Below are 25,998 nucleotides of genomic sequence, written 5' to 3'. Positions count from 1 at the left end.
TCTCCTTCTATCTCATCGCTACGGCGACCAACGAGGAAATTTCCCCATCCATAGTAGATTTTGATGTAGAGCCTGTGGTGAAACTTAAGTAGGTTATTTTGAACTATTGCGAAATTGAATTTAACAAAGTCTTGTTCAATCAATTTTGCTAAAGACTATTTTCTCATTTAAATCATAGAATAACTAATCTGGATGTGCCTCAAATTTGTTATTTTTCAGGTTTAGATAAGGGGAAATTACTGGTCACTCCCTGTACTTTTAGGGAGTCGACAGTTCAGTCCCTGCTATCCTAATTTCGACAAGTTACTCCTCAGACTTTCAAATCTCACACAATTTGGTCCAAAATGACTATTTTGCCCCTCCCTTCCTCTTTTTGTTTTTTTATTTTTCTCTCCTCTCCCCTCCTTTCTTCTAAAATTCATAATTAATTCATACGAACTCCAATATTTGCGTTCCATATATGTACGAGATCGTATCGATGAGCTCCACAACTTTTATGAAGAAAGTTTTTCCAAATTTTGTATGTATAAAAAGTCAATTTTCACAACAGCTCCAAATAACATTCGTTTCGAAAATCCACTTTCTTCTAAAATTCATAATTAATTCATACAAACTCTAATTTTTGCGTTCCATATATGCACAAGATTGTATCAACGAGCTCTACAACTTTCATGAAGAAAGTTGTTCCAAATTTTGTACGTATAAAAAGTCATTTTCACTACCCCCCTAAATAACGTTCGTTTCGAAAATCTCCTTTCTTCTAAATTTCATAATTAATTCATAAAAACTCCGATTTTTGCGTTCCATATATGTACGAGATCGTATCGATGAGCTCTACAAATTTTATGAAGGAATTTTTTTCAAATTTTGTATGTATAAACAGTCAATCCCCCCAACCACAAAATAACACACACACACACACTCTCTCTCATTATGCACATTTCAACCCAAGAAATATCAAATATTTGAATTATGAATATTGAGACTATTTCATAAGTAGTTGTACGAGAAATTCGGTTTCGTATCAATTTTAGTTTCGAAATGAACGTTATTTAGGGGGGGTCGTGAAAATTGACTTTTTATACATACAAAATTTGGAAAAACTTTCTTCATAAAAATTGTAGAGATCATCGATACGATCTCGTACATATATGGAACACAAATATCGGAGTTTGTATGAATTAATTATGAATTTTAGAAGAAAGGAGATTTTTGAAATGAACGTTATTTAGGGGGGTCGTGAAAATTGACTTTTTATACATACAAAATTTGGAAAAACTTTCTTCATAAAAATTATAGAGATCCTCGATACATCTCGTACATATATGGAACGCAAATATCGGAGTTCGTATGAATTAATTATGAATTTTAGAAGAAAGGAGATTTTCGAAACGAACGTTATTTAGGGGGGGTAGTGAAAATGACTTTTTATACGTACAAAATTTGGAACAACTTTCTTCATGAAAGTTGTAGAGCTCGTTGATACAATCTTGTGCATATATGAAATGCAAAAATCAGAGTTTGTATGAATTAATTATGAATTTTAGAAGAAAGTGGATTTTCGAAACGAATGTTATTTGGAGCGGTCGTGAAAATTGACTTTTTATACATACAAAATTTGGAAAAACTTTCTTCACAAAAGTTGTGGAGCTCATCGATACGATCTCGTACATATATGGAACGCAAATATCGGAGTTCGTATGAATTAATTATGAATTTTAGAAGAAAGGAGGGGAGAGGAGAGAAAAATAAAAAACAAAAAGAGGAAGGGAGGGGCAAAATAGTCATTTTGGACCAAATTGTGTGAGATTTGAAAGTCTGAGGTGTAACTTGTCGAAATTAGGATAGCAGGGACTGAACTGTCGACGCCCTAAAAGTACAGGGAGTGACCAGTATTGAGTTGTTTTGATGCCTCATAGTTTGCTATAAGTCTTCTGTTTGTCTGAAAGGAAAATGATCACTTTCATATTGCCACCGTGTAGTTCTGTCAATTTTTCGCCGTCTGAACTTCATGATCAGTTGAGTTGACTGCTTTTTCTTTTGATTGGTTTTGAAGGTATGAGAAGAGGTACGAGAGCATGGAGAAGATGGAGTGTCGAGGCTAATTTAGGAATTTTTGCTTGCATGTGGGCCCCACAGAAGCTGAGTTGGCATGCTATGTCAGCAAGTTAACGCCTCCAATTAACAGACTATTGACGGAATGATCAATTGGATGAAAACTAAGAGCACATGGGTGTTTTTGATGAAATTAGAAGTCAGAAACTGAATTGATTTTGGACCTAAAGTACAAGGTAGTAACCAGTATTTAGCCTTTTAGAAAATATAAAGTCATTCCTCTACAAAGTCTACTATCATCTTACAAAAAGCTATTGCTAGTAAAAAGAAACCGAACCACTGAGTAAGCTACAGATGTTCCCAAAGCTAAATCGAGTCTCACCATTGTCGTACCACTCTATTATCCTCAAATCGAGTCTCACCAAAATTGATTATCGCCAAGATGACCACCGGATGAACACAACTCCTATCCCATCTTTCAAAGCCAAAGGGAAAGGAAATCACTACCACCATTGCCATCGTAGTTGCAATGCTTATTTTTTTTTGTTTTTTTTTTTTTAAGGTTAGGCTCATATCCATTGAATAAAAAAAAAAGAAAAAGGCCAACCACCATCGCCAAAGTCACCAAAACAAGCCAAGATCACCACCTTCAATGCTCAAAGGAAGCCGAAAACGACCAAATCTAGACAAATGAAGAGCTATGAGCCGATCAACCAATTTTGAACGAACAATAACACCATGAAACAAAGCCAAGGAGAGAGATTCTAGAAATGATGCTAGAACCCACCCGATTGCGTTAACTAACTGTGTGTTTGGTACGCGGCTATAAACACATCACCAAGCTTCCCTAATAAACCCTAACAAAAAATTTTATAGTTAATGAGAAGGGGAATGATTTGTCCCTTCATTGTAACATAGGATTTTCTTTTTATTTAGCTAGTATCAAATAAATTCTCCTTTCAAACTTTGCAGATTAGAGTAACTTCAAAGTCGGTTGTGCGTCGGAAAAAAAAAGAAAAAAAAGACAAACTTCGGTCACACGAATTGTCCCACAAGTTGTGCAGCATGTCAGACTAATTCAAAGATGGTGTTCATTAGAGAGAAAAGAAGGAAAATCTCAGTCACACGAATTGGCCTCACAATTCTTGCAACGTGTCAGACCAATCTAGAAATTGGTCACTAGAGAGAAAAAAACAAAAAGCAAAATTTTGTCACACAAACCGGTCCTACAACTTGTGCAACATGTCAGCTAAGGTTCACAGTGCCAGCAAGGACTTGAACGGCTAATGTTTGATTCTTTTCAACTCATTTGACGATCATCTTATTAACCAGATTCTATTAGCGTTAAGAAGACTAACTTTTTCAATATTAATGAGAATTGAATATATGTGGCTATAAGTGCAGCCAAACTAAACCAATTAAGTTGGTAAGCATTGACGATTGTCCTGTCCACCAAACTCTATTATCACTAAGAATACTAGCTTTTTTATTATTAATGAGAATTAAATTTTGGGTGGCTAGCCAAACCAAGTTACCAAACTCGCCCATTCTCAGAAAAAAAAAAAAAAAAAAAAAAGTTACCAAACCACCAACCCATCAAGGTTTAATTATAACAAGTCATAAATTGCTAATTTTTTTGGACAACGACGAATTGAAATTTGTGTTAGGCACATTATAGTATAGTACCATTTTGAAGGATAAGTGGTACCTTAAAAAGTTAATGCAACAATTGATGGCTACAAAGAAAGAAAAAATATTGTGTACCCTATCCCTATGTCAAGTTGTCCTATTCGCTTTGTATGGTCCTATCTGGAAAGAAATTCAACACTTACTCGGAAACCATAGATATGAAATAAGAGACCACAGCCGTGACACTAGTCCCTCAAATAAATAATGCTTTCTCCTCAATTCTTCAGGCAACCCCAACTGATACCAGTTATTATGGGTACAAGAATGAAGTATGTATATGACTGATCTTTGTAGAAGAAGACCGTTGGGTGGATGTAATTCCCAATACATATATGCGTGTTCAATAGGTTTTCTTTTATTCTTTATTGCTTATTTACTTGCTCCGGCTCGGAGTAATCATGATGTGAGACTAAGTACGTTTCCCAGCCCCCATTTACAGCAAACGATATGACAGGTGAAAGAAGTTGATTGATTAGGAGAGTCAGTCAGAGATGGGGATTATTATAATAAGCGCCAACATGGCTTGCTCTAATTGCCGCAAGCATAGGTGTCGCAGTGGAAATCACCAAAAGAAACAGTCCCTCCCCACTATTTGGTTCTGTAATCGAAACAGACAATCTGAAGGTATAGAGAGTTGGAACAGTAGGGGACCTAGTGGTGAAGCTGAGTTGGGAAAAGTGAGGGAATGTCTAATCTTGGACCTCAAATTTAAGGGTAAGGGTTATATAATTGCAATTAGTATGAAATTTGGGGTAATTAAAATTAGTGTTCTACCTAACCCGGATATAAGTCCTTATATGGAAGAAAGAGATCTTCATCTTTTCGAGGACGAACACTTGTGAGTATGTTTTTAACCGGTCTCTCTTGTTCTTCTTCTTGCATGTTTGGGTTGTAGAAGTTTGAGGTGTCTTCTTGCAAGAGAGCTAGCTTGATTGCGTTGCATTGCATCTGCATGGTATGAAGGTAACACTAATATTTCATTCACAAAGAATTTAGATTGTTTCATGTATGTTTTGGTCTAGATCTTATTGTAGAAGTTGACTGATTAGTGAGTTGTTCTGCTGGCTTGTGGGTTTTTAGGGTCTAGATAAAAGAAGAGAAGGGATCATGAAGAAGAAGAAGAGGGTGGAGGAGGAAGATAAGGATTCAGAGGATTGGTGCTTCTGCTGCTATGATGGTGGAGATCTTATGATTTGAGTAGAAAGGAGCACTACCAAACATAATTCATTTATGTTACCCACTAAAATACTCATCTTGGTCTTTTTCTTTGCGGACACATTTGGTTTTGGAAATTTTTTTTCCCTTTTGGTTTCTAGCATTAGAGAAACCCTTTAACTTTTTTCTTTTTTTTTATTCATGAATGCTAATTCTAGTTTGGTTAATCTTTTATTGCAACAGAACTCAGCGTTGAAGAAATGTGAAAATGGACACAAGTATGATTTGCGCAAGCTAGTAAGTGCAGTGGCATTCCCTTTTGAAAGCTTTTTTATATATTTATTTTTATTTTACCTTCATAAGATCATGTCTGTAACCTCTCGTACATGTTATAAACTACCTATTTTCATTATGAACTGATTTCAGTTGATTGAAAAATAACTACTAGTCTTTATTCCTGTAATTCACTCAATTACTACCTATTTGTTGTAATATATCCTCCCACAGAAAATCTTCCTCCGGTATTCCATGATCGTCTCCAATACCCATTTGTTGTAACATTTCCTCCCAGAGGAAATCTTCCTCGGGTAGTGGAATAAGCATTCCATGATCGTCGCCTGATTGAACCTCGGAAACAAAGTGTTGGAGTCCCCCATTCTGCTCCCCCATTCGTTGTCGCTTAGCTTGAGGTTGCTCCTTGTTTGTGTTCTCTCCATCATCACAGGCATAATTGTTTTCAAGAACGTCTTCCTCTTCACGTTGTTTTCTCCTCTTTTTGATCTTGGCTTTGGGTTCACCATTTTTTCGTAGCAGACAAAGAACATAGTCTTCCACCTTTTGTTTCTTGTCTCTGAGTGATGGATCAAGGTAGAATTCATACAATATCCAACAACCGTTGTGCTCCGATGCTTGGTCTTTTCTTCAAGCCAACCACAGTGAGAATGGAGCTGTTTATATTTTGTTGATGGGGCACCGAAGATGTTTGATGAAATGCTCGAATGAATAAATAAACTTGTTTCCACTATTGTGCCTAGTATGAAATGCATACAGAAACTTGATGGAATCTTTGCAATATCTCATGGTCACCCTATCTTTTTCTGTGCTTGCAGCAACTGGATAGTGTAGATGTGGGAGAACCACTTAACGATAATGCAGCGGAGGGAGATCAACATCAGAACTTACATCAAGGTCCTTTCTTATTCATTTAGTGTGCCTTCTTCAGTTACTTTTAAATGTGACCACACATATCCATAATCTGTTGATCAGCTAATGTACCCCACCCCTCTCTCTCGCATTCAGCTGATCCTGAGGATATCACATTGCCTAAATGTTATGATCCATCAGATGCACATGCAGATTTGTTCAACCCTCGCTTTGAGAGGTGAATCATTACCACAATACAGTATAGATAAACTTTTGATTTTTGATTCCCATTCCTGAAGGTTGAGCAAAACAGAGTGTTCATGCTTTTGAGTTTCCGAGTGCCTTTTTCATTGGAGTTTTGCGAACTCTGCGCCCAGCTAATTTTATGCCCTTTCATTCCTGTTATAACAGATACTTAATCAGTCTGTTGCAAGAATCATTATCGTATTCTTATTTATTATTGTCTTTGGATGATATGGCAGATTTGAAATTGAGGGAGATAACGTAGACCTCACATCAGGAGAGCCCACACATATTCGACCACCTTCTCCACCTCGTCAAGACCAGCATCAGGAAGGACAGCAGGCTAATAATGTGTTTGCTGAAGTGGTGCAGATGCAGGATGTTCAAGAGATTGCTCAACAGAGGCAGAGGCCTATAAGGAGGAGAAAGAGAAAAACACCTGAAACTTCTTCACTGAAAGACTTCTTCACTGAAACTTCTGGTCATAATGCTCATGGTATTCAGGTATTTGTAACTCGAAGCTTCTAATAAAAAAGAAAAATCATTTATCAAAATGAAGTGCTTGTTTGTATGCTATGAGTTGGACTGATGACAAATATAAGAAAAGATGGCATCACATTATCTATGTCACATTGGACTGGACCTTTGCTTTTAATGTAGCTTGATAGTAAAGTAGTTTGATTATCTTTTGTGTTGTTATTATAATACTGCGATTTCCATCTATGTAAATGGGGATCTAATTGGCTCCTCACTCTATTTGTCTGATTGGACGTAACCTTTTGATTTGTTTGGTTATGCATTGGGATGTAGTAATCCTCCATGTAACTGTTTTCTCCATATAGGCTCTGATGCAGGCAATGGAACTTGAGCTTGAAGTCACAGTTAAGACTCATGAAGTAAGATCTGAGTATGAGCGGCAAATTGAAGAGTAAGCCTCTAATTCTGTTGGACTAGTTTATGAATTAATCTTTAAGGCTTTTAGAATTGACTTGCTTGAAGGTGCTGTTGGAGCTTTCTAGACATGTTCAGTTGTTTTCATCATTTATGAAGAAATGGGTATGATAAGCATGATAAATATTATTCATGACAAGTTGAAAAATTTAAGGTGTCAGGTCCATGAGTCTTGTGAACCTAGAGAGGAGTTTTACTTTTGATAGTAGTGTATATTGGATATAACTTCGGCAAAATTCCCGTAATTGCAGTGTTTGCAGTATCTCTCTTTGTTAGTACAGTTCACTTGGCAAAATAGCATCATGTATTAAGAACCTAGTCAAGCATCTATCTCAACTTCTCTGATATGTTGAATATATTCATAGTAACAGTAACTGCAGTTATCCATATTTTTTGTATTTCATTTGAAAAGAGCCATGCTCTGTGACCAATAACTGTCCGTATATCAACATTGTTTTTGACTGGGACAGTGCTCTAATCAATTTCATTTTAACTATGCTACCACAGGCGTGCTATGATGGCCAAGGAAAGAACCAAGCTAATAGAAGAACAACGTAATTTAAGGTGAGTATTTTTGAAGTCGAATATACTCAATATCATGTTGTCATGTTGCAATAAATTCGTCCATTATCTTGTGTGTACATGATGTATATATCTTTGTTTCAATGGTATGAATGCAGTGATTCCTCAGAAATAATGTCTCCTGGTGCAAGAAATTCAAGGATTTTTGCACTTGAAAACATGCTTGCTACTTCTTCTAGCACCATGGTATCTACGGCATGACAATTGTCAGAAGCAGAAGAGCGCAAGCGGGGTTTCAATGGCAGGGGGCGTTGGAATCAAGTTCGGTCTCTTACAGATGCTTATTTTGGTGTTCTGCATCAATGCTCATTTTTTATTTTTTTTTAACTTTTTAGCCATATGAAATTATCTGCCTCTCTCTCTCACACATTTGTGGCGTATACATATAGCTGATTAACATCTATTTATATGAATTTTCATACCGTTAATTGATTTTAAGAACACTTGTTTTTTATACCTTAATTGCATGATGATTGGTTAAGGCAGATACAATTCACATGAAGTTGAAACTGGGAGGTTTTTCACACTTACTGGAAAGTTTATAATTTTAAATGATGGAGTATTAGGTTTCTCGCATCAGAACATGGTGAAGGTAGAGGGAATAATAAGATCTCATTCATGAAGTAGATTGTATCTCGTATTTGAGTAAACATGATCTTGCTGGAGTAGTAGCTGCTAGTGACATCAAGTTCAATGACATGCAGGTTAAACAACTTCTGCAGAAAATTATGTACTTTATCAAAAGTACTGAATAAGCCAGCTACTTACAATTGAATGATTATCCTTGATTCTGCTTTATGGGAAAGACAATCATGCTAGTCAACCTTCTCGTCAACATGGTGGTTACTTGCATATCCATATTCTGTGCACAAAAGAAATTCTACTGTGGAGGTATCTTTGCAAGCACTTGAGGTGTGTTCAAATTTTATTTGCTGCTGAAAAATGTCATATTATGATGCTATTACCAGGAACAGTTTCAAATAGAAAGATTCAAGTTCTATTGCTTGCAAAAATCAAATATTATCCAACTTAAGAACAAGGATTCAATATATAGTATCCAATTGATACAATGATGCACTCACCATCATCCTCAATGAATGTACTTTGTGCAGCAATTAGACTATTCATTAAAGGAACTTAAACCGATAAAATTTCCATTTGCAATCTGATTTTTTATGCTTCAGTCTTTAATCTAACTGGAATTTATATGGTCACACACACACACGCGCACATTTTTTTTTCTTCTTCAGAGAAAGGTAGAGGTTTCTCTCTTTGGAAATTGGAATTGAAGCCTGTTCAGAATTCTTTTATTCTAAATTTCTAATAGTGTAATTCACTGTACGTAGTTGATTCCGTTGAACTTCCAGTTCTGAATATCTTTTAGTCTAGATGCTTTTATGTACATGCATTGTAGTACTAAATTTGTAAACTGTTTCCAAATTTTAAAAGCTATTCCATTGAAGATTAAACTCGGCAATCCTAAGTCACTAAATTGAGAGCCAAACCTCTATTGGCCAGAAGTAGCTCTTTCTATCTGTTCAGACTCAATTTGAGTATGATATACTTTTTTTTTTTTAGTTTTTTGAAAGAGAGTGTGATAGTTCAGCAAATGCTTAAAAGATTTGGCTACAAATGCTTGGTTCATAAGGAACTTGAAGCTGTGCACTTTAACCTAAAGACAAGAAATGCCACTCACTCTATACTTGTGTCGATTAGTTTTGAAAAAGAAAGAATGTTATTTTGATTTTTGATCAATTGTGAAAGTTTGTTAAATTTTCTCTGGTGATAAATAGCAGGAGGTTGAGGAGCTGAGATGCATGCTAGCTTGCAAATATTTTGTCCACTACTTGATCATATATCAAAAGCTCTTGAAGATCAGGTGAATTTTAAGTTAGAACTTGTGATGGTGTGTTTAAGAATCCATTTGTGCAGGTTGTTAACAAAGATGCTTGACTCTCAAATCTTGAACTATCAACCCCCAGAAGAATAGGTACAAATCAATGCAACAGTTTATCTACTGAGATTCAGAGATTGAAGGACCAGAAGGTGTCATATTATTTGCTTTGGATGAATTTTCAGGTCTCAATGTCTTTTGATCTAGACTCCACTTTGACTTGTGTGGTACTAAAATAATGAAACTGTTTCCATATATATATATATTTCAAACCCTACCCTGTACACCATTCAAAACAGAGACCAAATTGTGAGTCTTGTGCACCATTTGAAACAGAGTTATTCATTTAAACTGGAAGGTAACTTTCATAGTATCTATGCGAAATGAAGACCAGGCAAGTAGAGTTTCATTTAGCATAGAACTTTTGAATTGCTTTTTGATAGAACAAGTAGGTGAATAATCGATCTAATCAAAGCTGATTAAGCCAGCGTGCATTTTGCTTCACACCAGTAGAGGGGAAAAAAGAAATATTTTGATGCCTCACAAAAATAGGACTCAAGACTAAACCAACTTAACAAAGTTGAAACGTCAAGTGCAATAAGTAAAGAGATAATGAAGGAAGAATGGAAGGTTGATTTCACTGAACAAAAAGTATTGTAGTGTATTAGCAATGAATTGATTTTGATATCAGTACATCTACAGGAATAAAAAGAAAATAGCTAAAACAAGTAACTAAACTCCAAAGAAGTGGTAGTGATGCCTCACAAAAATAGGACTTAAGTAACCAACTTAACAAAGTTGAAAGGTCAATGATTGTTGTTCTGCGAGTGCAGGGGATAGTCTATCCCCTTGTACTTCCTCCAATGCAAGATCAAGCCAATCAATATCCTCCAATGCAAGATCAAGCCAATCAATATCCTCGGGCATACCAATACAATTACTAATACTGCTTTGTGCCTCACCCTCACTAATAATCAACTCATTTTCAAATTGCTGCTCAGGATTAGGACTCTGGTTCAAAGACACTGTCTTTCTAGCCTCATTGGTTGTAAAAGCAGGTTGTGGATCAGCAACTGTCAAAGACTTGGGCTTTTTCCTAGGCTTTGGATGGTGATCATCATCATCCTGAGACTTCCTTCTTTGTCCAGTCTTGTTCTCTCGCAGTCGGCAAATCACATAATGATCATGAGCGGCAGGACAACTGGATTGATCATCAACACTGGTATACTCCTCCATAATCCAACAACCGTGTTGTTCCGGCACCAGTTTGTTCTCGTACCTCAATTTCGTCTTTCGCCCAATTGGGGTTTCCTGGTTCTTCTCGCCAAAAATGGGTCTGGACGGTTCACCTTGGCTCCATGTGCCCGATGATCCAACCCTTCGACTATGCCGGGTACTAGCATGGCCGCCGCGGGGATTGGCCTTCTTCTTAAGGAGAGTAAAAAAGAAGAGATCTTGTTGTTTGAGATTGGGTCCTCCATAGGCATCCCAAATGATCCAGGGTTCGGCCTCACCGTACAAATCAAACTCAGGAAGTACCAAGGACGGTGTCGCCGAGTTAGGATTGTTCTTGAGGTGGAGGTAGTGCCCAATCAGTTCTTCATCAGTCGGGTGGAATCTGAAACCCACAGGAAAACAACGATCCATAACCCTAAATTCCTTTCTGGGTTTGAATTAGGGTTTTCTGGGTTGGAATTTGGGGATTCCGGGTTAGAGAAACAGAGAATTGAAGCAGAGAAAAACAGAGAGAGGGTTTTCTGGGTTGGAATTTGGGGATTCTGGGTTAGAGAAACAGAGAATTGAAGCAGAGAAAAACAGAGAGAGGGTTTTCTGGGTTGTAATTTGGGGATTCCGGGTTAGAGAAACAGAGAATTGAAGCAGAGAAAAACAGAGAGAGGGTTTTCTGGGTTGGAATTTGGGGATTCCGGGTTAGAGAAACAGAGAATTGAAGCAGAGAAAAACAGAGAGAGGGTTTTCTGGGCGGGTTAGAGAAACAGAGAATTGAAGCAGAGAAAAACAGAGAGAGAGAAAGAGAGAAATTGCAATTGTGAATTGTGAGCGAGTGAAGAGTGGAATTTTATAGAAAGATTGGAAATATGACCGTTGGTTTGCCGCGTGTGGCGGTTCACGCGGTTTCTGTTTTTGTATTTTGTGTTCTAACGATTTCTGACGTCAAAATCAATTTTTGACGTTTATTTCTGACGTCAAAATCAATTTTGTGTTCTAAGGATCAATTAAACGAAGCATGGAAGAAGGTGAAATCCAGCACAGACTCCACTATCCTACCCAAACGGAGAGCTCACAGTAAAACGCTGCGTTTCTTTATTTTATTGCATTTAGGGAGCAGGGATATTATTGTCAATTCCTGAATCTCACTGTGGGTTTTTGCAGGAAAGAAGCAATAATTCCGCCTGAGGCTGAGCATGAAGATACAGATCTTGTTGGTGACATCGAGCAGTCTCTTGATTTCTCTCACCATGCCACGCTTTTCCAGCAGCAAACCGGCTATTTTCTCATGGTAAATGTGACCTTAATGGGCTCTTGTTACCCAGATATTCCTCTAGTTCTGTAAAGGGTATTCTTGTGAATCAGTATGTGTTTGTGTGCTTTTAATATTCAACTGAAACACACCACCAATCCCCCAACGCCTCTTTAACCCCCATTTTGTTTTATCGTAATGAATGCCTGAGATAGTTTTCCGGCTGGCTACAGTGAGAATGGAGCTGTTTATATTTTGTTGATGGGGCACCGAAGATGTTTGATGAAATGCTCGAGTGAATAAATAAACTTGTTTCCACTATTGTGCCTAGTATGAAATGCATACAGAAACTTGATGGAATCTTTCCAATATCTCATGGTCACCCTATCTTTTTCTGTGCTTGCAGCAACTGGATAGTGTAGATGTGGGAGAACCACTTAACGATAATGCAGCGGAGGGAGATACTTACATCAAGGTCCTTTCTTATTCATTTAGTGTGCCTTCTTCAGTTACTTTTAAATGTGACCACACATATCCATAATCTGTTGATCAGCTAATGTACCCCACCCCTCTCTCTCTCGCATTCAGCTGATCCTGAGGATATCACATTGCCTAAATGTTATGATCCATCAGTTGCACATGCAGATTTGTTCAACCCTCGCTTTGAGAGGTGAATCATTACCACAATACAGTATAGATAAACTTTTGATTTTTGATTCCCATTCCTGAAGGTTGAGCAAAACAAAGTGTTCATGCTTTTGAGTTTCCGAGTGCCTTTTTCATTGGAGTTTGCGAACTCTGCGCCCAGCTAATTTTATGCCCTTTCATTCCTGTTATAACAGATACTTAATCAGTCTGTTGCAAGAATCATTATCGTATTCTTATTTATTATTGTCTTTGGATGATATGGCAGATTTGAAATTGAGGGAGATGACGTAGACCTCACATCAGGAGAGCCCACACATATTCGACCACCTTCTCCAAATTATCTAATACCTTCTCCACCTCGTCAAGACCAGCATCAGGAAGGACAGCAGGCTAATAATGTGTTTGATGAAGTGGTGCAGATGCAGGATGTTCAAGAGAATGCTCAACAGAGGCAGAGGCCTATAAGGAGGAGAAAGAGAAAAACACCTGCCTCTGTAATGGATAATGACCAAACACCTGCTTCAAGATACTTCAGGTATAGTTTCAAGAAGACGAAGAAACCAAAAGGTTTGTTCCTGATCGAGTCCAAGTATATCCTTCAGTGGAGGAGTTAAGCATACTCATGTTGTCCTCATTTTGTTCTCTTTGTTGCAGCCCAAGAACATAATGTCTACTATGAATATTGGTAAACTCATGGAGCAGCCAGCTAGTGTTCTCATGGGTCGTTTATTTAAACCCGGAAGTGGAGAAACATATTATCCAGCTCCTCTCTTAGAGCTATTCAAGGAAAAACATACCCATGACTCACCTTCAGGTCAGTATCATAGTTTGTAATTTGAGAACTTTTACATGAATAATTCAAGTAACAGAAAGAGGGCCTTAATTGTGGTTTTGTTTGCAGCATTAACCTCGCCACCTCTGCCTCCAGAACCATCATCGTGGTCACCACCTGAAAAACAAACTTATCACGACCTGGTGAGATATTTAAGTCAATACAGCTACTTTTAGTTTTCTTATTTTTCAGGAAATTATAACTAAGTTTATGTCTGAAAAGTTAAAATATGTTAAATGTGAAGCCTGTTGAAGATTTTCTTAGTGGAGGTGGCTCCCAGTCATTTGTAACCCCCATGGAACAGATACGGACAAATTTAGTTAACAATGACGTAACACTACAACCTGAACTCATGGATAAACTGAAAGCCAATCCTAATGGCATGAAAGGAGCTGATACCAACCCGGCAACACCAAGAAATTCTGGTACACATGATTTCTACGTCTCTCCTCTCTCATTTCTCTAGATATTGAAGTATTTATGTTTCACTTATGTGCATTAATCGCCAACTAATTTTTTTCTTACAGGCGATGAGAGAAGATCCATCCTGAGGTCCTCATCTGGAAAGGGAGTTAACAGAAACAGTTCAGAGGTCAATTCTGGACGGTTAGCATGTTTTTTATCCAAATCGATAAGAAGTGTTATTTTCCTTTTCTTTTCTTTTTTTCTTTTTGTTGCTTCAGTGTACTAGTGATTGGAGTACTGATTGTCAGAGATCCAACAGGAAGAGGCGTTATTCATCTATACATAGCAATGATGGACTTGAACCAGTATTAGAGGATAATGGATGTCAGCATTCTGATCCAAACTTCAACGTAATAAGGTTATCTGGAAATGGCCCAACACCTGAGCATGGTAAAATTTACCTGTTGATGCAGCATATTAGCTATGATTTTATAATCTTTATTTGATGGAGAGTTCAATGACTGTCATGTCTATATTTGCAGAATTATTGATGGAAACTGGACCGACACAGACACAACAACCTATCATCAATCAACCACTGGAAAAAGTGACTGATGCCATTCGAATGTATGTTTGTCTCACACCTCTGTTAGATTGTCTGGTCAATAAGTAGCTTTGATCTGATTGCATTATGTTCTTGTTCTCAAATGTATGCTTATCTCAATTGTCTGTTAGATTGCCCAGTCCTTAATTAGTTTTGATCTGACTGCAATTTTTCCTTGTACTGGAATTCTTTCAGGGAACTGAAATCCCATTTTGAAATACCGGGTGGCCCTCAAGTAGAATCCCTGAACAAACTGACTGCTGGAATGAATCGAAGAGGAGCGGCTATGCTTTTCTATCAAACTTGTGGTAGGAATCCATACTATCTTTCCCTTCCTGCTTATGTTATGCGCTTGTTCTTACGAACTGCTTGTGTTCTGTCATCTGCAGTTCTTGCTACTCGTGATTTCGTAAAAGTTAAACAAATTGCCCCTTATGAGGATGTTCTCATTACTAGAGGACCAAATATGTGATAGAGGTAAAATTATCTACACTTGTATATCCTTACTGCCTTCAGTCATTGACATGTTAACGACACTACGCTACAATGACCTAAATGTACAATTCTATAACAGAGCTCGTGCTGGAATGAGGAAAGTGATGCTACTTATTGAAGAAAGTTGGCATTGCTCCTTACGTGGAAGCTGATGCTAGTGTTAGTCTAATTATCCTTTTTGGAGTACTAATTTTGAAAGATTAGATACACCTGATCTATTTATCCTATTTATGGTGTGGTCAGTATTTAAGAAGTGCTACTTTCTTGCAATGGGCTGATTGCTGCTCTTCTGGCAGCTCCATTGTGATTCAGTTATGCGTTAGATATTCGGAAGTAGTTTTAATGGTCTTGTTTGATATAGTTTTGTATAATTGATCCATGGGTGGTGCACAACTGAAAGTCTAAAACAAGCTTGGGCTGGGTGCCACCTGAGCTCTATACTAGTTTCCTTTTGCAAAGTACATCGCTACAGATAGAAATGATCAAATAGAAATTGCAACAAGAGTTAAGAGTATATACACCACAATCCATTTTCCTTTCAATTTTCAAGTGCCATCGTATGCATTACCGTCCAGATATTATACGCCATAACAGAGCATCACCAGAGCCTCTTCAAAGTTCAAATATAGTTGGCAACGAGTTTTCCTCACAGAGCATCACCAGAGCGTCAACAAGTATGGTTGGCAACCAGTTTTCCTCAATCTAATCCCAATCGACACACTAGAATATGTTGATAAAAAAAAAAATAATAAAAAAAAGGAAAAAACAAAACAAAACAAAAAAACACAAACTAGAATATGAGCAGCAAGATGAATCTACGTTATACCTTTTGTCTGAAGTATGTAATCAAAGCATATACCCGAATCTAACTGGATGAATATATGGTGCGGTATACCTTTTGTCTGAAATGGAGGTTCTATAGTCTCTACAGTCTACACACATCAGATTCACTACTCTGGGCAAATTTCAGCAAACAGTGGCAATCTCCTTCTTCTAGTAGAAGGACCATAGACAAGACTCAGCAAAGCAGTGCCGGATGCATCCACATCTTCCTTCGATGAAGGTATCTCAGTTGAAGGCAAGATAACCTCAATGCCATCATCTTGGGGTGACCAGTCCTTCCAGCTGATGACAGTAATCAGGGTCTCAATGGCGTTATTTGGCTTTGGCAATGAGGCTACTGCTGCTGCTTCTCTGGATGCCATGACCTGATAGGCTAAGTGGGACTTCAGGCTGGGGGTGCATAATCCTGAGCTACTTGTAGCCTCGCACATCTGTGCCTGGGCAACAATAACAGAACAAACACACAGTAGCAATTTAAGTAGCTGAATATGTCAAAATTTGTCAACTAATTAGCGCTTATCCGACTGCGTGCTAACCTCGGATTTGTTCTTGGCAGGGAAAGAAGTTGGATGCAGATTTTCTTTTCCATATTCAAACTGCAAGAAAATTAATGTTTGGTCAAGTCATTAAAAAAAACAAACAATTTGCTTGCACAACTGAACAAATCATCTCAAAACACCAATCAGATTAGAGGAAAGTATAAAGGCAGCATAACCCATGTAATATAACATAATCACAAAACCATCAAAGGTACCAAAAAACAAACTCATCGACGTATTCAGCATTTAGAGAAGGCTCCAAAATTTCAGAGTCAATATTATGTTTGTGTACAGAACCGACTTATAACTAAAGAAATTGTTTACAACTGCACTGACTACTAAAATAAATACAATGACACTACCTCATTGACTGACACTCAAATCTCCTAATGAGTAAATAAAAGTGGCAGTGCATTAGTAGTTTGTTTCCTATAATGATGGCACATAAGCTAATATTTGTTTACTTCAGTGAAAGCAGGTTAACTTTCCTTAACTTCCTTATCAATTCTAGTCAAGGTACAAATGATTTCCTAATTTGAGCACCAGCCAACAACTTAATGTCAAGTTGTGACCAAGTAGAAATTACTTTAGCAGTAAGAGCTTTCATTTTCTATTAGCTTTCTTTCAATCTTAAAAGGCCGAATCAGTTAATCCCAAGATCATATGATGATAAAAGTGGCAAACCATTTTCTACAGCAAGCAACCTAACTAAACATAGAACAAATTACAGTACTGCCTCAACTATTGTGATAACAGTACAACTGACCCGACCAATTCTTTGTTCATTTTTAAAAATCCAAAGAAAAATACAGCAGTTGTATTTAGAGTTCAAACACATCCCCTGATAATCAGTATGCAAGAAGAAACTAGCTGAACCTGATGAGTACAAGTCTCTTACTTGAACCTAGTCTTTTTCCAAACCAAGCTGAAACTTTAGCCACCTATTTGGAACTATATATCCTCTATCTGTCTTCTATGTAAATGATCTGTAGAAGAAACTAAACTTTTCTCATACATCATTTCACAAGTCAAAACAAGCTCTTATGGCCCACCAACCTGACTAACCACAGTATTGTCAGAGTCTCAAGTATCACAATCTTATTGCTTGTATGTCATGCTCTTTGATGCAGCAAAGTAACAGCTTTGAGCAACAGTACAATCATGCAAATATTACTGTTCGATTAGTTTTAAAGTTTAAATGGCAGTTCTCAAGTGCAAGCTTAAGAAGCTTCAAGAGTTTAAGAACACTACAGAAAGCAAAATGCACAAGATAAAAGGTCCAGGCAAGTAGAGTTTCATTTAGCATAGAACTTTTGAATTGCTTTTTGATAGAACAAGTAGGTGAATAATCGATCTAATCAAAGCTGATTAAGCCAGCGTGCATTTTGCTTCACACCAGTAGAGGGGAAAAAAGAAATATTTTGATGCCTCACAAAAATAGGACTTAAGACTAAACCAACTTAACAAAGTTGAAACGTCAAGTGCAATAAGTAAAGAGATAATGAAGGAAGAATGGAAGGTTGATTTCACTGAACAAAAAGTATTGTAGTGTATTAGCAATGAATTGATTTTGATATCAGTACATCTACAGGAATAAAAAAGAAAATAGCTAAAACAAGTAACTAAACTCCAAAGAAGTGGTAGTGATGCCTCACAAAAATAGGACTTAAGTAACCAACTTAACAAAGTTGAAAGGTCAATGATTGTTGTTCTGCGAGTGCAGGGGATAGTCTATCCCCTTCTACTTCCTCCAATGCAAGATCAAGCCAATCAATATCCTCCAATGCAAGATCAAGCCAATCAATATCCTCGGGCATACCAATACAATTACTAATACTGCTTTGTGCCTCACCCTCACTAATAATCAACTCATTTTCAAATTGCTGCTCAGGATTAGGACTCTGGTTCAAAGACACTGTCTTTCTAGCCTCATTGGTTGTAAAAGCAGGTTGTGGATCAGCAACTGTCAAAGACTTGGGCTTTTTCCTAGGCTTTGGATGGTGATCATCATCATCCTGAGACTTCCTTCTTTGTCCAGTCTTGTTCTCTCGCAGTCGGCAAATCACATAATGATCATGAGCGGCAGGACAACTGGATTGATCATCAACACTGGTATACTCCTCCATAATCCAACAACCGTGTTGTTCCGGCACCAGTTTGTTCTCGTACCTCAATTTCGTCTTTCGCCCAATTGGGGTTTCCTGGTTCTTCTCGCCAAAAATGGGTCTGGACGGTTCACCTTGGCTCCATGTGCCCGATGATCCAACCCTTCGACTATGCCGGGTACTAGCATGGCCGCCGCGGGGATTGGCCTTCTTCTTAAGGAGAGTAAAAAAGAAGAGATCTTGTTGTTTGAGATTGGGTCCTCCATAGGCATCCCAAATGATCCAGGGTTCGGCCTCACCGTACAAATCAAACTCAGGAAGTACCAAGGACGGTGTCGCCGAGTTAGGATTGTTCTTGAGGTGGAGGTAGTGCCCAATCAGTTCTTCATCAGTCGGGTGGAATCTGAAACCCACAGGAAAACAACGATCCATAACCCTAAATTCCTTTCTGGGTTTGAATTAGGGTTTTCTGGGTTGGAATTTGGGGATTCCGGGTTAGAGAAACAGAGAATTGAAGCAGAGAAAAACAGAGAGAGGGTTTTCTGGGTTGGAATTTGGGGATTCTGGGTTAGAGAAACAGAGAATTGAAGCAGAGAAAAACAGAGAGAGGGTTTTCTGGGTTGTAATTTGGGGATTCCGGGTTAGAGAAACAGAGAATTGAAGCAGAGAAAAACAGAGAGAGGGTTTTCTGGGTTGGAATTTGGGGATTCCGGGTTAGAGAAACAGAGAATTGAAGCAGAGAAAAACAGAGAGAGGGTTTTCTGGGCGGGTTAGAGAAACAGAGAATTGAAGCAGAGAAAAACAGAGAGAGAGAAAGAGAGAAATTGCAATTGTGAATTGTGAGCGAGTGAAGAGTGGAATTTTATAGAAAGATTGGAAATATGACCGTTGGTTTGCCGCGTGTGGCGGTTCACGCGGTTTCTGTTTTTGTATTTTGTGTTCTAACGATTTCTGACGTCAAAATCAATTTTTGACGTTTATTTCTGACGTCAAAATCAATTTTGTGTTCTAAGGATCAATTAAACGAAGCATGGAAGAAGGTGAAATCCAGCACAGACTCCACTATCCTACCCAAACGGAGAGCTCACAGTAAAACGCTGCGTTTCTTTATTTTATTGCATTTAGGGAGCAGGGATATTATTGTCAATTCCTGAATCTCACTGTGGGTTTTTGCAGGAAAGAAGCAATAATTCCGCCTGAGGCTGAGCATGAAGATACAGATCTTGTTGGTGACATCGAGCAGTCTCTTGATTTCTCTCACCATGCCACGCTTTTCCAGCAGCAAACCGGCTATTTTCTCATGGTAAATGTGACCTTAATGGGCTCTTGTTACCCAGATATTCCTCTAGTTCTGTAAAGGGTATTCTTGTGAATCAGTATGTGTTTGTGTGCTTTTAATATTCAACTGAAACACACCACCAATCCCCCAACGCCTCTTTAACCCCCATTTTGTTTTATCGTAATGAATGCCTGAGATAGTTTTCCGGCTGGCTACAGTGAGAATGGAGCTGTTTATATTTTGTTGATGGGGCACCGAAGATGTTTGATGAAATGCTCGAGTGAATAAATAAACTTGTTTCCACTATTGTGCCTAGTATGAAATGCATACAGAAACTTGATGGAATCTTTCCAATATCTCATGGTCACCCTATCTTTTTCTGTGCTTGCAGCAACTGGATAGTGTAGATGTGGGAGAACCACTTAACGATAATGCAGCGGAGGGAGATACTTACATCAAGGTCCTTTCTTATTCATTTAGTGTGCCTTCTTCAGTTACTTTTAAATGTGACCACACATATCCATAATCTGTTGATCAGCTAATGTACCCCACCCCTCTCTCTCTCGCATTCAGCTGATCCTGAGGATATCACATTGCCTAAATGTTATGATCCATCAGTTGCACATGCAGATTTGTTCAACCCTCGCTTTGAGAGGTGAATCATTACCACAATACAGTATAGATAAACTTTTGATTTTTGATTCCCATTCCTGAAGGTTGAGCAAAACAAAGTGTTCATGCTTTTGAGTTTCCGAGTGCCTTTTTCATTGGAGTTTGCGAACTCTGCGCCCAGCTAATTTTATGCCCTTTCATTCCTGTTATAACAGATACTTAATCAGTCTGTTGCAAGAATCATTATCGTATTCTTATTTATTATTGTCTTTGGATGATATGGCAGATTTGAAATTGAGGGAGATGACGTAGACCTCACATCAGGAGAGCCCACACATATTCGACCACCTTCTCCAAATTATCTAATACCTTCTCCACCTCGTCAAGACCAGCATCAGGAAGGACAGCAGGCTAATAATGTGTTTGATGAAGTGGTGCAGATGCAGGATGTTCAAGAGAATGCTCAACAGAGGCAGAGGCCTATAAGGAGGAGAAAGAGAAAAACACCTGCCTCTGTAATGGATAATGACCAAACACCTGCTTCAAGATACTTCAGGTATAGTTTCAAGAAGACGAAGAAACCAAAAGGTTTGTTCCTGATCGAGTCCAAGTATATCCTTCAGTGGAGGAGTTAAGCATACTCATGTTGTCCTCATTTTGTTCTCTTTGTTGCAGCCCAAGAACATAATGTCTACTATGAATATTGGTAAACTCATGGAGCAGCCAGCTAGTGTTCTCATGGGTCGTTTATTTAAACCCGGAAGTGGAGAAACATATTATCCAGCTCCTCTCTTAGAGCTATTCAAGGAAAAACATACCCATGACTCACCTTCAGGTCAGTATCATAGTTTGTAATTTGAGAACTTTTACATGAATAATTCAAGTAACAGAAAGAGGGCCTTAATTGTGGTTTTGTTTGCAGCATTAACCTCGCCACCTCTGCCTCCAGAACCATCATCGTGGTCACCACCTGAAAAACAAACTTATCACGACCTGGTGAGATATTTAAGTCAATACAGCTACTTTTAGTTTTCTTATTTTTCAGGAAATTATAACTAAGTTTATGTCTGAAAAGTTAAAATATGTTAAATGTGAAGCCTGTTGAAGATTTTCTTAGTGGAGGTGGCTCCCAGTCATTTGTAACCCCCATGGAACAGATACGGACAAATTTAGTTAACAATGACGTAACACTACAACCTGAACTCATGGATAAACTGAAAGCCAATCCTAATGGCATGAAAGGAGCTGATACCAACCCGGCAACACCAAGAAATTCTGGTACACATGATTTCTACGTCTCTCCTCTCTCATTTCTCTAGATATTGAAGTATTTATGTTTCACTTATGTGCATTAATCGCCAACTAATTTTTTTCTTACAGGCGATGAGAGAAGATCCATCCTGAGGTCCTCATCTGGAAAGGGAGTTAACAGAAACAGTTCAGAGGTCAATTCTGGACGGTTAGCATGTTTTTTATCCAAATCGATAAGAAGTGTTATTTTCCTTTTCTTTTCTTTTTTTCTTTTTGTTGCTTCAGTGTACTAGTGATTGGAGTACTGATTGTCAGAGATCCAACAGGAAGAGGCGTTATTCATCTATACATAGCAATGATGGACTTGAACCAGTATTAGAGGATAATGGATGTCAGCATTCTGATCCAAACTTCAACGTAATAAGGTTATCTGGAAATGGCCCAACACCTGAGCATGGTAAAATTTACCTGTTGATGCAGCATATTAGCTATGATTTTATAATCTTTATTTGATGGAGAGTTCAATGACTGTCATGTCTATATTTGCAGAATTATTGATGGAAACTGGACCGACACAGACACAACAACCTATCATCAATCAACCACTGGAAAAAGTGACTGATGCCATTCGAATGTATGTTTGTCTCACACCTCTGTTAGATTGTCTGGTCAATAAGTAGCTTTGATCTGATTGCATTATGTTCTTGTTCTCAAATGTATGCTTATCTCAATTGTCTGTTAGATTGCCCAGTCCTTAATTAGTTTTGATCTGACTGCAATTTTTCCTTGTACTGGAATTCTTTCAGGGAACTGAAATCCCATTTTGAAATACCGGGTGGCCCTCAAGTAGAATCCCTGAACAAACTGACTGCTGGAATGAATCGAAGAGGAGCGGCTATGCTTTTCTATCAAACTTGTGGTAGGAATCCATACTATCTTTCCCTTCCTGCTTATGTTATGCGCTTGTTCTTACGAACTGCTTGTGTTCTGTCATCTGCAGTTCTTGCTACTCGTGATTTCGTAAAAGTTAAACAAATTGCCCCTTATGAGGATGTTCTCATTACTAGAGGACCAAATATGTGATAGAGGTAAAATTATCTACACTTGTATATCCTTACTGCCTTCAGTCATTGACATGTTAACGACACTACGCTACAATGACCTAAATGTACAATTCTATAACAGAGCTCGTGCTGGAATGAGGAAAGTGATGCTACTTATTGAAGAAAGTTGGCATTGCTCCTTACGTGGAAGCTGATGCTAGTGTTAGTCTAATTATCCTTTTTGGAGTACTAATTTTGAAAGATTAGATACACCTGATCTATTTATCCTATTTATGGTGTGGTCAGTATTTAAGAAGTGCTACTTTCTTGCAATGGGCTGATTGCTGCTCTTCTGGCAGCTCCATTGTGATTCAGTTATGCGTTAGATATTCGGAAGTAGTTTTAATGGTCTTGTTTGATATAGTTTTGTATAATTGATCCATGGGTGGTGCACAACTGAAAGTCTAAAACAAGCTTGGGCTGGGTGCCACCTGAGCTCTATACTAGTTTCCTTTTGCAAAGTACATCGCTACAGATAGAAATGATCAAATAGAAATTGCAACAAGAGTTAAGAGTATATACACCACAATCCATTTTCCTTTCAATTTTCAAGTGCCATCGTATGCATTACCGTCCAGATATTATACGCCATAACAGAGCATCACCAGAGCCTCTTCAAAGTTCAAATATAGTTGGCAACGAGTTTTCCTCACAGAGCATCACCAGAGCGTCAACAAGTATGGTTGGCAACCAGTTTTCCTCAATCTAATCCCAATCGACACACTAGAATATGTTGATAAAAAAAAAAATAATAAAAAAAGGAAAAAAACAAAACAAAACAAAAAAACACAAACTAGAATATGAGCAGCAAGATGAATCTACGTTATACCTTTTGTCTGAAGTATGTAATCAAAGCATATACCCGAATCTAACTGGATGAATATATGGTGCGGTATACCTTTTGTCTGAAATGGAGGTTCTATAGTCTCTACAGTCTACACACATCAGATTCACTACTCTGGGCAAATTTCAGCAAACAGTGGCAATCTCCTTCTTCTAGTAGAAGGACCATAGACAAGACTCAGCAAAGCAGTGCCGGATGCATCCACATCTTCCTTCGATGAAGGTATCTCAGTTGAAGGCAAGATAACCTCAATGCCATCATCTTGGGGTGACCAGTCCTTCCAGCTGATGACAGTAATCAGGGTCTCAATGGCGTTATTTGGCTTTGGCAATGAGGCTACTGCTGCTGCTTCTCTGGATGCCATGACCTGATAGGCTAAGTGGGACTTCAGGCTGGGGGTGCATAATCCTGAGCTACTTGTAGCCTCGCACATCTGTGCCTGGGCAACAATAACAGAACAAACACACAGTAGCAATTTAAGTAGCTGAATATGTCAAAATTTGTCAACTAATTAGCGCTTATCCGACTGCGTGCTAACCTCGGATTTGTTCTTGGCAGGGAAAGAAGTTGGATGCAGATTTTCTTTTCCATATTCAAACTGCAAGAAAATTAATGTTTGGTCAAGTCATTAAAAAAAACAAACAATTTGCTTGCACAACTGAACAAATCATCTCAAAACACCAATCAGATTAGAGGAAAGTATAAAGGCAGCATAACCCATGTAATATAACATAATCACAAAACCATCAAAGGTACCAAAAAACAAACTCATCGACGTATTCAGCATTTAGAGAAGGCTCCAAAATTTCAGAGTCAATATTATGTTTGTGTACAGAACCGACTTATAACTAAAGAAATTGTTTACAACTGCACTGACTACTAAAATAAATACAATGACACTACCTCATTGACTGACACTCAAATCTCCTAATGAGTAAATAAAAGTGGCAGTGCATTAGTAGTTTGTTTCCTATAATGATGGCACATAAGCTAATATTTGTTTACTTCAGTGAAAGCAGGTTAACTTTCCTTAACTTCCTTATCAATTCTAGTCAAGGTACAAATGATTTCCTAATTTGAGCACCAGCCAACAACTTAATGTCAAGTTGTGACCAAGTAGAAATTACTTTAGCAGTAAGAGCTTTCATTTTCTATTAGCTTTCTTTCAATCTTAAAAGGCCGAATCAGTTAATCCCAAGATCATATGATGATAAAAGTGGCAAACCATTTTCTACAGCAAGCAACCTAACTAAACATAGAACAAATTACAGTACTGCCTCAACTATTGTGATAACAGTACAACTGACCCGACCAATTCTTTGTTCATTTTTAAAAATCCAAAGAAAAATACAGCAGTTGTATTTAGAGTTCAAACACATCCCCTGATAATCAGTATGCAAGAAGAAACTAGCTGAACCTGATGAGTACAAGTCTCTTACTTGAACCTAGTCTTTTTCCAAACCAAGCTGAAACTTTAGCCACCTATTTGGAACTATATATCCTCTATCTGTCTTCTATGTAAATGATCTGTAGAAGAAACTAAACTTTTCTCATACATCATTTCACAAGTCAAAACAAGCTCTTATGGCCCACCAACCTGACTAACCACAGTATTGTCAGAGTCTCAAGTATCACAATCTTATTGCTTGTATGTCATGCTCTTTGATGCAGCAAAGTAACAGCTTTGAGCAACAGTACAATCATGCAAATATTACTGTTCGATTAGTTTTAAAGTTTAAATGGCAGTTCTCAAGTGCAAGCTTAAGAAGCTTCAAGAGTTTAAGAACACTACAGAAAGCAAAATGCACAAGATAAAAGGTCCAGGCAAGTAGAGTTTCATTTAGCATAGAACTTTTGAATTGCTTTTTGATAGAACAAGTAGGTGAATAATCGATCTAATCAAAGCTGATTAAGCCAGCGTGCATTTTGCTTCACACCAGTAGAGGGGAAAAAAGAAATATTTTGATGCCTCACAAAAATAGGACTTAAGACTAAACCAACTTAACAAAGTTGAAACGTCAAGTGCAATAAGTAAAGAGATAATGAAGGAAGAATGGAAGGTTGATTTCACTGAACAAAAAGTATTGTAGTGTATTAGCAATGAATTGATTTTGATATCAGTACATCTACAGGAATAAAAAAGAAAATAGCTAAAACAAGTAACTAAACTCCAAAGAAGTGGTAGTGATGCCTCACAAAAATAGGACTTAAGTAACCAACTTAACAAAGTTGAAAGGTCAATGATTG

The 25,998-nt window shown here is 37.8% G+C and overlaps 3 protein-coding genes and 2 long non-coding RNA genes across 19 annotated transcripts; 3 read left to right on the top strand and 2 right to left on the bottom strand.

Annotated features, from left to right (window-relative positions):
- The first annotated feature begins 4,102 nt into the window (after nucleotides 1-4,102).
- Nucleotides 4,103-10,058, top strand: LOC121050336 (kinesin-like protein KIN-4C). Of its 7 annotated transcripts, none has more exons than XM_040509997.1 (12): nucleotides 4,103-4,458; nucleotides 4,640-4,707; nucleotides 4,825-5,001; nucleotides 5,143-5,196; nucleotides 6,009-6,087; nucleotides 6,199-6,280; nucleotides 6,525-6,789; nucleotides 7,128-7,213; nucleotides 7,744-7,800; nucleotides 7,917-8,079; nucleotides 8,523-8,730; nucleotides 9,615-10,058. In XM_040509997.1, the coding sequence occupies exons 3-10, from the start codon at nucleotides 4,975-4,977 to the stop codon at nucleotides 8,017-8,019; spliced, it is 753 nt and encodes a 250-aa protein (XP_040365931.1). In that variant the 5' UTR covers nucleotides 4,103-4,458; nucleotides 4,640-4,707; nucleotides 4,825-4,974; the 3' UTR covers nucleotides 8,020-8,079; nucleotides 8,523-8,730; nucleotides 9,615-10,058. The 7 variants fall into 7 exon arrangements, with proteins under 7 accessions (XP_040365931.1, XP_040365930.1, XP_040365926.1 ...); XM_040509996.1 differs by having other exon boundaries at nucleotides 4,825-5,196; nucleotides 8,523-8,709; nucleotides 9,615-9,697; nucleotides 9,801-10,058; XM_040509992.1 differs by having other exon boundaries at nucleotides 4,825-5,196; nucleotides 9,615-9,697; nucleotides 9,801-10,057.
- Nucleotides 10,059-12,057: 1,999 nt separating this feature from the next.
- Nucleotides 12,058-15,677, top strand: LOC112175699 (sister chromatid cohesion 1 protein 1). 5 transcript variants are annotated; one of them, XM_040509983.1, is made up of 13 exons: nucleotides 12,058-12,230; nucleotides 12,598-12,666; nucleotides 12,780-12,861; nucleotides 13,105-13,406; nucleotides 13,494-13,653; nucleotides 13,741-13,814; nucleotides 13,916-14,096; nucleotides 14,199-14,277; nucleotides 14,396-14,526; nucleotides 14,619-14,703; nucleotides 14,876-14,988; nucleotides 15,070-15,173; nucleotides 15,244-15,677. In XM_040509983.1, the coding sequence occupies exons 4-12, from the start codon at nucleotides 13,344-13,346 to the stop codon at nucleotides 15,150-15,152; spliced, it is 969 nt and encodes a 322-aa protein (XP_040365917.1). In that variant the 5' UTR covers nucleotides 12,058-12,230; nucleotides 12,598-12,666; nucleotides 12,780-12,861; nucleotides 13,105-13,343; the 3' UTR covers nucleotides 15,153-15,173; nucleotides 15,244-15,677. The 5 variants fall into 5 exon arrangements, with proteins under 5 accessions (XP_040365917.1, XP_040365918.1, XP_024169194.1 ...); XM_040509984.1 differs by having other exon boundaries at nucleotides 12,059-12,230; nucleotides 13,105-13,374; nucleotides 15,070-15,157; nucleotides 15,255-15,677; XM_024313426.2 differs by having other exon boundaries at nucleotides 12,059-12,230; nucleotides 15,070-15,157; nucleotides 15,255-15,677.
- Nucleotides 15,576-16,803, bottom strand: LOC121050337. The gene is made up of 3 exons (XR_005802700.1): nucleotides 16,555-16,803; nucleotides 16,002-16,455; nucleotides 15,576-15,877 (listed from the first exon to the last, which is right to left on the bottom strand). It is a non-coding gene; the product is annotated as an uncharacterized LOC121050337 (long non-coding RNA).
- Nucleotides 16,804-19,792: 2,989 nt separating this feature from the next.
- On the top strand, nucleotides 19,793-23,412 carry LOC112175698 (sister chromatid cohesion 1 protein 1-like). Of its 5 annotated transcripts, none has more exons than XM_040509989.1 (13): nucleotides 19,793-19,965; nucleotides 20,333-20,401; nucleotides 20,515-20,596; nucleotides 20,840-21,141; nucleotides 21,229-21,388; nucleotides 21,476-21,549; nucleotides 21,651-21,831; nucleotides 21,934-22,012; nucleotides 22,131-22,261; nucleotides 22,354-22,438; nucleotides 22,611-22,723; nucleotides 22,805-22,908; nucleotides 22,979-23,412. In XM_040509989.1, exons 4-12 carry the CDS (start codon nucleotides 21,079-21,081, stop codon nucleotides 22,885-22,887), a joined length of 969 nt encoding a protein of 322 aa, XP_040365923.1. In that variant the 5' UTR covers nucleotides 19,793-19,965; nucleotides 20,333-20,401; nucleotides 20,515-20,596; nucleotides 20,840-21,078; the 3' UTR covers nucleotides 22,888-22,908; nucleotides 22,979-23,412. The 5 variants fall into 5 exon arrangements, with proteins under 5 accessions (XP_040365923.1, XP_040365924.1, XP_024169191.1 ...); XM_040509990.1 differs by having other exon boundaries at nucleotides 19,794-19,965; nucleotides 20,840-21,109; nucleotides 22,805-22,892; nucleotides 22,990-23,412; XM_024313423.2 differs by having other exon boundaries at nucleotides 19,794-19,965; nucleotides 22,805-22,892; nucleotides 22,990-23,412.
- LOC112175709 lies at nucleotides 23,311-24,538 on the bottom strand. Its single transcript, XR_005802699.1, has 3 exons — nucleotides 24,290-24,538; nucleotides 23,737-24,190; nucleotides 23,311-23,612 (listed from the first exon to the last, which is right to left on the bottom strand). It is a non-coding gene; the product is annotated as an uncharacterized LOC112175709 (long non-coding RNA).
- Between the last annotated feature and the right edge of the window lie 1,460 nt (nucleotides 24,539-25,998).

This window comes from Rosa chinensis, chromosome 7, assembly GCF_002994745.2.
Source record: "Rosa chinensis cultivar Old Blush chromosome 7, RchiOBHm-V2, whole genome shotgun sequence".
NCBI lineage: Eukaryota > Viridiplantae > Streptophyta > Magnoliopsida > Rosales > Rosaceae > Rosa > Rosa chinensis.
Note: the sequence above shows the minus strand (reverse complement) of the source record. Positions and strands in the feature narration are given on the sequence as shown.